Source organism: Danio aesculapii, chromosome 17, assembly GCF_903798145.1.
Source record: "Danio aesculapii chromosome 17, fDanAes4.1, whole genome shotgun sequence".
Classification (NCBI taxonomy): domain Eukaryota; kingdom Metazoa; phylum Chordata; class Actinopteri; order Cypriniformes; family Danionidae; genus Danio; species Danio aesculapii.
The window spans coordinates 52,649,787-52,661,490 of NC_079451.1; the positions used below are offsets into that span (position 1 = coordinate 52,649,787).

The following is an 11,704-nucleotide window of genomic DNA, read 5'->3' on the forward strand; positions in this document are numbered from 1 at the left end:
TGTTTTTGGTTATTATATATACGTATTAGTGCTAATCTGATCCTTTGTGTGTGTGTGTGTGTGTGTGTGTGTGTGCGTGTGTGTGTGTGTGTGCGTGTGTGTGTGTGTTCAGAGGAGTCAGGCAGTGGTCAGCCAGAGCCCGAGGACCTGCTGGTGTGTCGGTCTCCCGCCGGTCAGCTGTATGTGGAGGGAGAGTCGTGGAGCCTGGACGCCTGCAGCCGCTGCACCTGCAGACGAGGACGAGTGCTGTGTGACTCTGAGATCTGTCCACCGCTGCTCTGCCACACACCTGTCAGGAGCACAGACAGCTGCTGCTACACCTGCCCAGGTGGAGAACCCACACACACACACACACACACACACAATAATAATAATAATAGTAATATTCCAGTGTGACTGCACTACTTACACTGCTGATGCTACAAAATGCTGTAGAGTAGTGCATAAGTATGGGATGCACCTCTAGTGTACATGTTCAGATGTGTGTGTTTGATGTAAATCATGTGTGTTTCTGTGTGTCAGAGGATGGTCTGGAGCTCCCGGTGGACGTCACTCAGCATGATTTCTGTGTGTCCAGCAGCGGTGAGGTTTTGCGGGCTGGAGACTCGTGGAAGGAGAACCCCTGCACCAGCTGCACATGCAGGAACGCCAGTGTCCAGTGCTTCTCCCAGCGCTGTCCATCCGTTCACTGCAGAGTCCCAGTGCTGCGCAAGGGCCAGTGCTGCCCTCAATGCCTCGGTACACACACACACACACATGCTGAATTTATTATGTTTTTAAAGGACTCTCCATAGCTGTAAGGATGTTTTCTGTCCTTTTCCCTTAACCCATACAATTAGTATCAGTAAATGAAGAGACATCATATCAGTCAAGTACACTGTGGGGTTCCACAGGTCTCGGTTCTTGGACCCTTGCTCTTTACATTTACATTTACATTTAGTCATTTAGCAGATGCTTTTATCCAAAGCGACTTACAAATGAGGACAAGGAAGCAATTTACACAACTATAAGAGCAGCAGTGAACAAGCGCTATAGACAAGTTTCAGGTGTGTAAAGTCTAAGAAGCAAAGCATTAGTAATGTTGTTGTTGTTTTTTTGAGAGAGAGTACAGTTAGTGGTATAGCCAGAGAGGCAGTTGCAGATTAGGAGGGAAAGTGGAGACTAAACAGTTGAGTTTTTAGTCGTTTCTTGAAGACAGCAAGTGACTCTGCTGTTCTGATGTAGTTAGGGAGTTCATTCCACCAACTGGGCAGATTGAATGTGAGAGTTCGGGAAAGTGATTTCTTCCCTCTTTGGGATGGAACAACGAGGCGACGTTCATTCACAGAACGCAAGTTTCTGGAGGGCACATATATCTGCAGAAGTGAGAGCAGATAAGAAGGAGCACAGCTAGAGGTCACTTTGTAAGCAAACATCAGAGCTTTGAATTTGATGCGGGCAGCAACTGGCAGCCAGTGCAAACGGGTGAGTAGCGGAGTGACATGTGCTCTTTTGGGTTCATCAAAGACCACTCGTGCTGCTGCGTTCTGAAGCAGCTGAAGAGGTTTGATAGAACTAGCTGGAAGCCCGGCTAGCAGAGAGTTGCAATAGTCCAGTTTGGAGAGGACAAGAGCTTGAACAATGAGTTGAGCTGTATGTTCAGATAGGAAGGGTCGGACCTTTCTGATGTTGTAGAGTGCGAATCTGCAAGATCGAGCAGTTCTAGAAATGTGGTCAGAGAAGTTTAGTTGGTCATCAATCGTTACTCCAAGGCTTTTTACCATTTTGGATGCAGTGATGGTTGCTCCATCCATCTGGATTGAAAAGTTATGGTGTAGAGTCGGGTTGGCAGAAACTTCAAGCATTTCCGTTTTTGTGAGGTTAAGCTGAAGATGATGATCTTTCATCCAGTGTGAAATGTCTGACAGGCAGGCTGAGATGCGAGCTGGAACCGAGGGATCATCAGGGTGACTTTACATAATATGTGCTACTTCTAGACTATATCAATAAAAAAAACTAGTTAATTTCCACTGTTATGCCCACAATACCAAACTCTATACACACACATTTGTTGTGTTTTATTTTTAAGGGACTCTACATAGCTGTAATGATGTTTTCTGTCCTCTTCCTGAACTCCTGAACTCAACCCTCACAAAAATGTCCCCACAAAGTCTAGAATTACTTCTATTACTATACTTGTAGGTGCCCAATGATGAATACCAGGACCACACACTCTCTAGACTAGTGGTGGGCAAACGTTTTAGACTCGAGGGCCACCAAGTTTTGCAAACCAAGTGAAGGGCCACATGTCAAATCCTTCAAAAAATAACTTATTTAAAGTGGCAGTGTGCATGAAACATGTAATATCAGACAGAAACATGTCACATTAACACAAAACAGATTGTTTTTAATAGTTATTATTGGGTCAAATTTACAAGTCAAATGAATTTGCACTGCTATTTATATTTATCAATCATCTTAAACAATAAAATAATCTCTTATAAAATACAATAATAATGTAATAATTATTACAGTGAAGAATAGAAAAGTTATTGTCTGATAGAAAAAATCTCAGATTACACATTTAAAATAATTCTCAAAGTTTACTATTCAGTCAAATTGACAATAATCTAATGTGCACTGCTATTAGAATATACAGATCAATCATCATAAACCTTGATAAAACCACACGTCTTTGATAAAATATCTTTTTAAAGTGGATGTATGATGGAAAATATATTCTATGACAAAAATGAACACATTTAACCAGCATTTATTATTTAATTTAAGTCAAATTTACAACAATCTGATTTGAGCTTGTATTAATATGCTCATATCAACCGTTATAAAACTATGAGTTAAAACGGAAGAAGAGTCTCAAGCAGGTCACACACCAGAAGCGCCGCCGATACATTTCAGAATTCTAAACATAGGTTTCAATCCAACCCAGGCTCATTCTGAAAACGTAGTCCTGTGGACGTTTCTGGAGACCGCGAAATACGTAGCCGGGGGTACGTACGGCTGCATTTCATTTTTTTAAGCGAACGCTGCGGGGCGGTGTGACGTCGTTCCTTTCGGCGCTTGCCAGCCGGCCTCTCGCCTCCGTGTGGAGGGCTTTCTCGCCGCAACCAGTTTGTCCGGTTAGCTCTTCGTGTACTTTGGCGGAATCGTGGCGCAGAGAGGGGCTGACCACGACGACGATGACCGGGTTCGAGTCCGGGGAAGAGCGGTTCCAGAAATCAGGTAAGAAAACAAAAACAAAATCCAAAAAATGAAGCGAACAAGTTTATCACAGGGTGAGAATGTGGTCAAAATCTGAAAACGTGGTAAAAATCAGACGAGGGCTTTTCTTTTTCTGGACGGCTTTTGTGAATCGTCGTTGGTTGTGTTTAGGGACGGAGGAGGGTGGGTCAGCCAATTGGACGGTCGCACGGTCAATCATTCTTTCATCCAGGCAGACAGGCGGAAGGTCGTTCGACAGCAGCCTCTAGCGGGTTTACGCGAGAACGGCGCGGGAAAGAGCGCGCACAGCGGCCTCTTGCGGATTCGCGAAAACAAAAACTGCAAAAATACGTACCTCCCGGGATGTATTTCGCGGTCTCCAGAAACGTCCACGAGACTTTGTTCTCAGAATGAGCCTGGGTTGTTTCAATCAGGGTACACACACCGGCGTCACAAGTCAGGGGCTGTCCGCGGCGCCCAGCCATGACTCAGGACACTGTTCATTTCTCTGCCGCGCCACAGAGCGCCATCTGATTAGTTTCATGTTAAATATCATGCGAATGTCTGTGTCTGGTGTGGGATACTTTAACTGTCATGTGCAGCGCTTCCGGTGTGCGACCTGCTTCAGTCTTCGTTATTCCAAGTCATGTTATTATGAGTGTGTTAATGTGAACAATGAGCCTGACAATAAAGTTATATTAATATCAACAGCAACACTCTCACGAAATACCCAGCTGATTCAGTCGTTGTCTAACGACATAAGAAATAAAGGAGCATGGTGCACTTTTCTTGTCAACAAAAAGGCAGTGCAGTGCACCTCGCGTTTTTGGAGCGTAAATGAGCGTTTGGTGTGATCGTCCCTTTAGGTTGTAGTCTTTCAAAACAGCAACACTTTCTTGGCATATTAGACCTCCCGCTTTCTGTCTGATATTAGTGAAGAAATATTTTGTTGTCTATTCTTCCTTAAACACACGACATTCAGAGTCATTTGTTTTTTGCCTGACTCATTTTCAGTCATTAACATTCGAGTGCATTTTAATATCCGAGAGTATGTACTGATTCTACGGGTTGCGCTAACTGTACCGCATGCAATACTGCCATCCAATGGCGTTCACTTGTATTGCATCATTAATTTACTAATTCTGAAACCAAACTGTTACTCAGAAGCAGCATTTGAAAAACACCCTGAAAGTGTTCAGCGGGCCGCGTATGGCCCACGGGCCGTAGTTTGCCCACCTCTGCTCTAGACAATATTTTCACATTGTAATGTTATCAGTTTGTATGAGTAAATGAAGAGGCATCATATCACACGGTACGCTGTATGTCTCAATAACTCAACTAAGTCTCAGTTATTAGTCTCTTTCTTTTAAAAATAATATATGCTACTGCTAGGCAGAATCATGAAAAAACCATGTTAGTTTCCACTGTTATGCCGACAATACCAACTCTATACACACATATTGACAGGTTTACATTTCTAAAGTACTCCATTACAGCTATTACTATAACTGAGGAGACATTTGGTCCCTGTGATGAATATTGCATCAATCAAAAATACACCGTGGGGGGGCATACCTGTCAACACTGGGATCTAACACAAATCCAGGCCATTTCAAAGCCAATATAAAGTGAAAGCATAATTTTCTTGGACTAATCATATCACATTTGAGATCGGCTCTGTGTTGATGTTACTTTCACTGTTAATATAGACTAAAAATGCAAGAGAAACACTGGAAAATACTTAAACAGGGATAGAATGGCAAAATAGGGGAGAATTCTGGCAAAAACAAGAGGCTTGACAGGTACACTGTGGCGCACCACATGGCTCGGTTCTTGGACCTTTGCTTTTTACATAATATATGCTATTGCTAGGCTATATCATTAAAAAACTCGTTTCCACTATGCTGATGTAATGGTTAGAACTCAGTTTCCTCTGCGTTGTGTACAGTATAGATGAGACCTAACACCCAATCACGCCCTGGACAGATCACTGTATTCTGGTAAACAGAGTACAAACACAGTGATCCGTTTCGGCAGTCTAACATGTCGTTCTGCAATGATGGGTGAATATTAGCAATTATTAAGTTGTATGCACAAAGAATTGATACACTGTGAATAATAAAAACAAAAAGATCAACAAAAAATATATATTTTACAGGAGCCCTCACTCACTACGACCACTCTCTAGGCTGGCGCCAATAATAATGACCTGTCCAAAACTAGTTTATAACATGCCACCAGCCAATGAATAGAGAGGGGGGTCATTTAGAATTAAAGGGCCATGTACATAAAATAAAGCACTTTTATAACCTGTTACACTGACAATACCCAACTCTACACCAAAAAATGTCCCCATAAGGTCAAAATTAACTGGTATTCTTATACTTGTGGGGACATTTGGTGCTAACACTGCAAAACATGCTTTTCTTAATAAGAGTTTGTGTCTTGTTTCTAGTACAAATATCTAAAAACTCTTAAAAGCAGATAAACTTCGCGGACCCGGTACCGGGTCTGTGACGTCATCGAATTTCGCTTTAAGATTTAAAGAGCCAGCATTGCACCAGACCCCCTTAAGAGTTTTCGTTTGAAAGTGGCCCCTGGGTCCTGATCTCCACTCTGAGAACAACTATTCTAGACAAGCAAAACATATCGTCTTGATTTTCAAACAAGACTGGGCAGGCTGGCAGGGATCAGGGCTGGAACACACAGGACTGGAACACTCAAGACAAGGCAACATATAACGGCGAACTGGCACAGGACAGCAGACATGAGGAGAATATAAGCAGAAGTAAATTAACACACAAACAGATGTACATGATTAACTAATAATGGGTTAACAAGGAGGGTGGGACTAGACGATAGACGGGAGAGCACATGACACAAAGAGACACAAGCCATGTGCATCAAGCGGGAGCGCACACGGTCTGCGCGCACCTATGACGACGCGGACCCAGAGACACACAGACAATGACAAAACAAATGCTCAAGCCAAGCACAACAGGACAGGACAAGACAGAGCTAGTGTCCGGACTCTGCCACCAAAACAAGAATTTACAAGAGCAGAGTGGCAGAACCCTGACATTAATAGTTGCCTTAAAACAGAAACATGCATGTGTTGTGACCACCGGGGTGGTTAACGTTATATTAAAGACACAGCAATAGCTTCAGCTGGAGCAGGTTGATTCTATAGCACCAAGTTAAACTTATACGACACTCATTAAAAATAAAACAGACTACAGCTGAACATGGAGGACGATCTCTGAGGGGCGTTCTCCAAAATTAAATGATGAATAGCCTATTGGTGTGTGTGTGTGTGTGTGTGTGTGCGTGTGTGCGTGTGCGCGTGTGCGCGTGTGCGCGTGTGCGCGTGTGCGTGTGTGCGTGTGTGCGTGTGTGTGTGTGTGTGTGTGTGTGTGTGTGTGTGTGTGTGTGTGTGCACCGTAGCATGCAAGGTTTGTATATATATATATATATGACCACCTCAGAGCATATTGGGGGTTGTGCGTCACTGGCATTGCTATTTTAGGGGTTGCGTGCTGAAAAGTTTGGGAACCCCTGCTTCTTGATTTAAGAATTGATCAATATTTGGACTAGAAACCAGACAAAAACCTTAAGTAAGAACAGCATTTTACGCAGTGTTGGCCCCAAATGTGTTTGCAGTGATTAGTGTAAGTGTAAACAAACACACACACTCATGCAGAGTGAAATGAAGCTGTTTGCTGGAGTTTGGATCAAACGCAGAGACTCTCCGTGTATCTGCATGTGTTTCCTGTTCTCATATCAGCACATCTCGTCATCAGCTGCCACTGTTTTCTCATCTTGTCTTTGTTTTCCGTGCTGGAGTGCCTCTGGAGGAGGTTTGTGTGACGCTGATGATGTGAAAGTGTGTGTTCTGTGTGCAGATGTCAGCTCTACTACAGCTCCAGTGTTTGTGTCGAGCGCAGGAGCTGAACAGCAGACCACTGAGAGCTCCTGGACTACAGCAACACTGATCAGTGCCACAGGTACACACACACACACACACACACACACACTTTTTATTGTTTATTAGTTTGTTTCATTTTTGTTTGTTAAGCTATTTTGGATTTAATCATTTGTAGTTATTATTTGTAAATACTTTTTTATTATTTAGATTTATTTTAGATTTATTTTCCATTTTTCATTTATTTTCCATTTATGTTTAGTGTTTGTTTGATGGAAATTATTACAATGATTTAGTTTTAAACAATGCTAATTTTTTATTATTTTTTTTTATTTGCTTATATTTTTTAATGAATTAGTATTTTTTTATTTACTTTAATTCCTTGTTTTTATTGTTTGAATTTTATTAAGTTTTATTTAATTAATTTAGTTAAGTTAAAAATCTGTAGTTAAAAAATGTATAATTATTATTATTTTGAATGGTGGAACACTTCATTTAGAAAGTGAAGCATAAAGATATGCGAATGTATTATTGGAGTTTATAAGGATCTTCCTGATCCTTACAACTTCCTGCCCAGGGACTACAGATTAGCTTTATAGCTAACTCTGGCACAACAAGTCATGTTGTACATCGTCCCTGTATGTATGTGTAAATATATATATATCAGTGGTGTAGTCCTAAAAAAAGGTGGTGTACTATTACCCACCCAACCCGCCCTTGCTGTTTTATAATTTTACCTGAACGTTTCAGCGAGACATCATTCAGTTGACGAAATGTTCTCAAAGCTGCTGTGGTCGTCAGGAAAGGCGCAAAATATAAACGAAAATGCACCAATTGCAACATATTAAGAGGAGAGTTAAAAACATTTGGTATACAGCTAAAGGGGATGCGAATACACATAAATTAGGGAAGTCTAATCAGCATAACAAGTGAGTATACTGAGGGTACACGCAAGTATTGATCCTCAGAAGTCGTAATACCCAAACAGCTAGTGGAAAAAAGTAGGCATACTGAGTATACGTGCGTATAGCCCCGACTACACCACTGATATATATATATATATATATATATATATATATATATAAATACACAGTTGAAGTCAGAATTATTAGCCCCCTTTGAATTTTTTTCTTTTTTAAATATTTCCCAAATGATGTCTGATATTTTTTTCTTCTTGAAAAAGTCTTATTGTTTTATTTCGGCAAAAAAAGCTGTAAATACCATTTTAAGGTCAAAATTATTAGCCCCATTAAGCTATATTTTCGAATTTCTTCAGAACAAACATCATTATGCTGTGTTAACACCAGATGCGGAAGAAGTTATTTACATGTTAAGTCAATGCAAACGCGCGAATGGCGCGGCGCGAATTACGCGTTTTGCGCGTTTGACGAATTGCTCGAGGTCGAAAATCTGAAATTTAGCGGACATTCGCACCGCGTTAACCAATCAGGAGCTTGCTCTTGTGGGGGAGTGATTATGACGTAGCTCCTGCTGTTAGTGTCCCGGGGGAAATCCTCCTACCTACACCAACAACAGTTCATCAAACCGGGCTCGGCTCAGTCAGAAGCACCGCTGAAAGCTTCCATCATCCAGGTTCAGTTTCTGGAGGAGTTTTTGAGCTCACAGAGCTGGATGCACCTCTGAAAGTCTCTAATGGACTCAGACACGGCTCTAAACGTATCGACGCTGTTTTTCAGCCTTCATAAAGCACATAAACACTGTTATTTTTCATGTTAGCCATTTAGCAATGAAGCTAGAGTCACTGGGCAGACAGAAGCCCTGCCCATCACTGTTCTGAAGTGAATTTGACGCGCGAATGAAGCGAGTAAACTCAAATGTTCACGCGGCTATTTACGCGCGAACAGCACGATTTATCCGCGCATTCCGCGTCTGGTGTGAACACAGCATTATACAATAACTTGCCTAATTACCCGAGTCTTGAAGAATATCTAGTCTAATATTATTTACTGTCATCATGACAAAGAGAAAATAAATCAGTTATTAGAGATGAGTTATTAACACTATTATGATTAGAAATGTGCTGAGAAAAATCTGCTCTCCGTTATACAGAAATTGGGGGAAAAAATAAACAGGGGGGCTAATAATTCAGAAGGGCTAATAATTCAGAAGGGCTAATAATTCAGAAGGGCTAATAATTCAGGAGGGCTAATAATTCAGGAGGGCTAATAATTCAGAAGGGCTAATAATTCAGGAGGGCTAATAATTCAGAGGGGCTAGTAATTCAGGAGGGCTAATAGTTCAGGAGGGCTAATAGTTCAGGAGGGCTAATCATTCAGGAGGGCTAATAGTTCAGGAGGGCTAATAATTCAGGAGGGCTAGTAATTCTGACTTCAAAATGCAAAAATTTGGCCACCTCTCAGTGGGGCATCATAGTTTGGGCACCCTCTGTTGTGTGTAAATTTCAAAAGCAGCAGTCACTTAATGCTGATTGACTACAACAACATTGATTTGAGTGACTCTGTGAACTTCAACACAGGTGAAACAATCATGAAGAAGGAGATTTAAGATGGCTGATTGCTAGTTGTGCTTCTCCTTATTGTCAACCTGAACATAGGAACATGAGAACCTCAAAAGAATAAATATATATATATAAATAATTCTGAGCAGTACTGAATGAGTAAAAGTGGTGCTGTAAACATTGTGTTTTTTTATGTGTGTGTGTTCTGCAGATCCGGCACAGGCTGCCCCGGGTCAGATGGAGACGTGGTTCATCTATCAGTCTGCAGCCTGGATTCTGTCCGGGATCCTGCTGGCGCTGCTGGTCTTCATGATCGCCGTGATCCTGCTCAACAGGAGGAAAAGCTGCGTCCAGATGTCCTGCTACAGCGCACCCAAAAAGGTACATGACGCAAACACAATCAACCACTGGACCCTTTCACAAGATGCATTTAACGAAGCTCAGTGGTGTCGCACTGTGGCCTCACAGCAAGAAGGTCGCTGGTTTGAGTCCCAGCTGGGTCAGTTGGTGTTTCTGTGTGGAGTTTGCATGTTCTCCCCGTGTTGGCGTGGGTTTCCTCCGGGTGCTCCGGTTTCCCCCACAGTCCAAACACATGCGGTATAGGAGAATTGATCAGCTAAACTGGCCGTAGTGTATGAGTGTGAATGAGTGTGTATGGGTGTTTCCCAGTACTGGGTTGCAGCTGGAAGGGCATCCGCTGTGTAAAACATATGCTGGAATGGTTGGTGGTTCATTCCGCTGTGGCAACCTCTGAAATAAAGACTAAGCCGAAGGAAAATGAATGACGTTTGGAGAAATATAAAGTAAATATAAAGACTTTCGATGTAGAGTGTGATTGTAAAAGTACAAATATAACAAGATCTGTCTGTACAAACAGAAACACACAAGTGTTTCTAATAACTCAACCCAGGCTCATTCTGAAAGCGTAGTCCTGCAGACGTTTCTGAAGACCGCAAATTATTTAGCCGGGGGTTCGTATGGCTGCATTTCATTTTATTTAAATGAACGCTACGGGGCGGTGTGACGTCGTTCCTTTTCACGCTTACCAGCTGACAGCTTACCCCATGTGGAGGGCTTTCCCGCCGCAACCAGTTTGTCCAGTTAGCTCATCGTGTACGTCGGCAGACTTGCAGAAATCAGGTAAGACAAAAACAGAATCCAAAAAATAATTGATTCTGTAGTAAATAAATACCTGTAGATGACCTACACTGGTCTCACGGTTTAGTTCAGTTACGATTATCATGCCATCGATTCGGTTCAATTCAGTATCTCGGTGCATTGATGTCAACTTGCATGAATTTATTGTTTTAATATTCTAAACTGTCATGCTGTAATAAAATAAGCATGATCTAAAACCTAAATGATTGTACGGTTCCTTCATTGCAAACGTTCATAAAAAGATATTCAATTTAACATTAGCTTCAAGTTGAACACAATAATAGTATATTCTGACATTCAGTTTTAAAGAAGACTTCAAACAATGCCCGTTTTTGCTAGTGACTTTAGCTTATGCGCCCTGTACGCAACACTAGTTTAACCATGTAAGGAACACCGTTAATACCGATCATCTTCCGTACACATGCGGAGGCGGTACTTTTCCCCTATTTTCTCAAAAACTAGTGGGCCAAAAGACATTAAAGATTGTGCAATAGGTATTCACCCTGAGAATGATCACACAAACATGCTTATCTGGCTCAGTGATGGAGGAGCAGTCGTCTGAGTGTGCTGAAGAACGAAAAGTGTTAGTCTACGTTACTTGATTACTCGTAATATCGCCACTAGTCACGCCATTTATTTATAGCGCCGCTATTTCCATCACTATTCGTACAGTGAGTGTGTGTAAAATGTTCAATGTGCAAAAAAAAAGGGCATTTCTCCGACTCCATATCAACTGTAGAATCACCATAACAGATCAATTATTAAAGCTGGTGTGTTACCATAGCAACTGTAGAATCAACACAACAGATTAATTATTAAAGCTAGTGTGTTACCATAGCAACTGTAGAATCAACACAACAGATTAATTATTAAAGCTGGTGTGTTACCATAGCAACTAGAATCAACACAACAGATTAATTAATATAGTTGTTGTTACCATAGCA

The 11,704-nt window shown here is 41.6% G+C and overlaps 1 protein-coding gene across 1 annotated transcript in view; it reads left to right on the plus strand.

The window, feature by feature from the left end:
* Positions 1-11,704, plus strand: part of LOC130244138 (cysteine-rich motor neuron 1 protein-like) — a 106,044-nt gene that overhangs the window by 91,469 nt on the left and 2,871 nt on the right. Inside the window, exons 11-14 of the mRNA XM_056476420.1 lie at positions 113-328; positions 523-738; positions 7,104-7,205; positions 9,814-9,983. Of these exons, the coding sequence (XP_056332395.1) occupies positions 113-328; positions 523-738; positions 7,104-7,205; positions 9,814-9,983 (704 nt within the window). The remainder of the gene's footprint in view (positions 1-112; positions 329-522; positions 739-7,103; positions 7,206-9,813; positions 9,984-11,704) is intronic.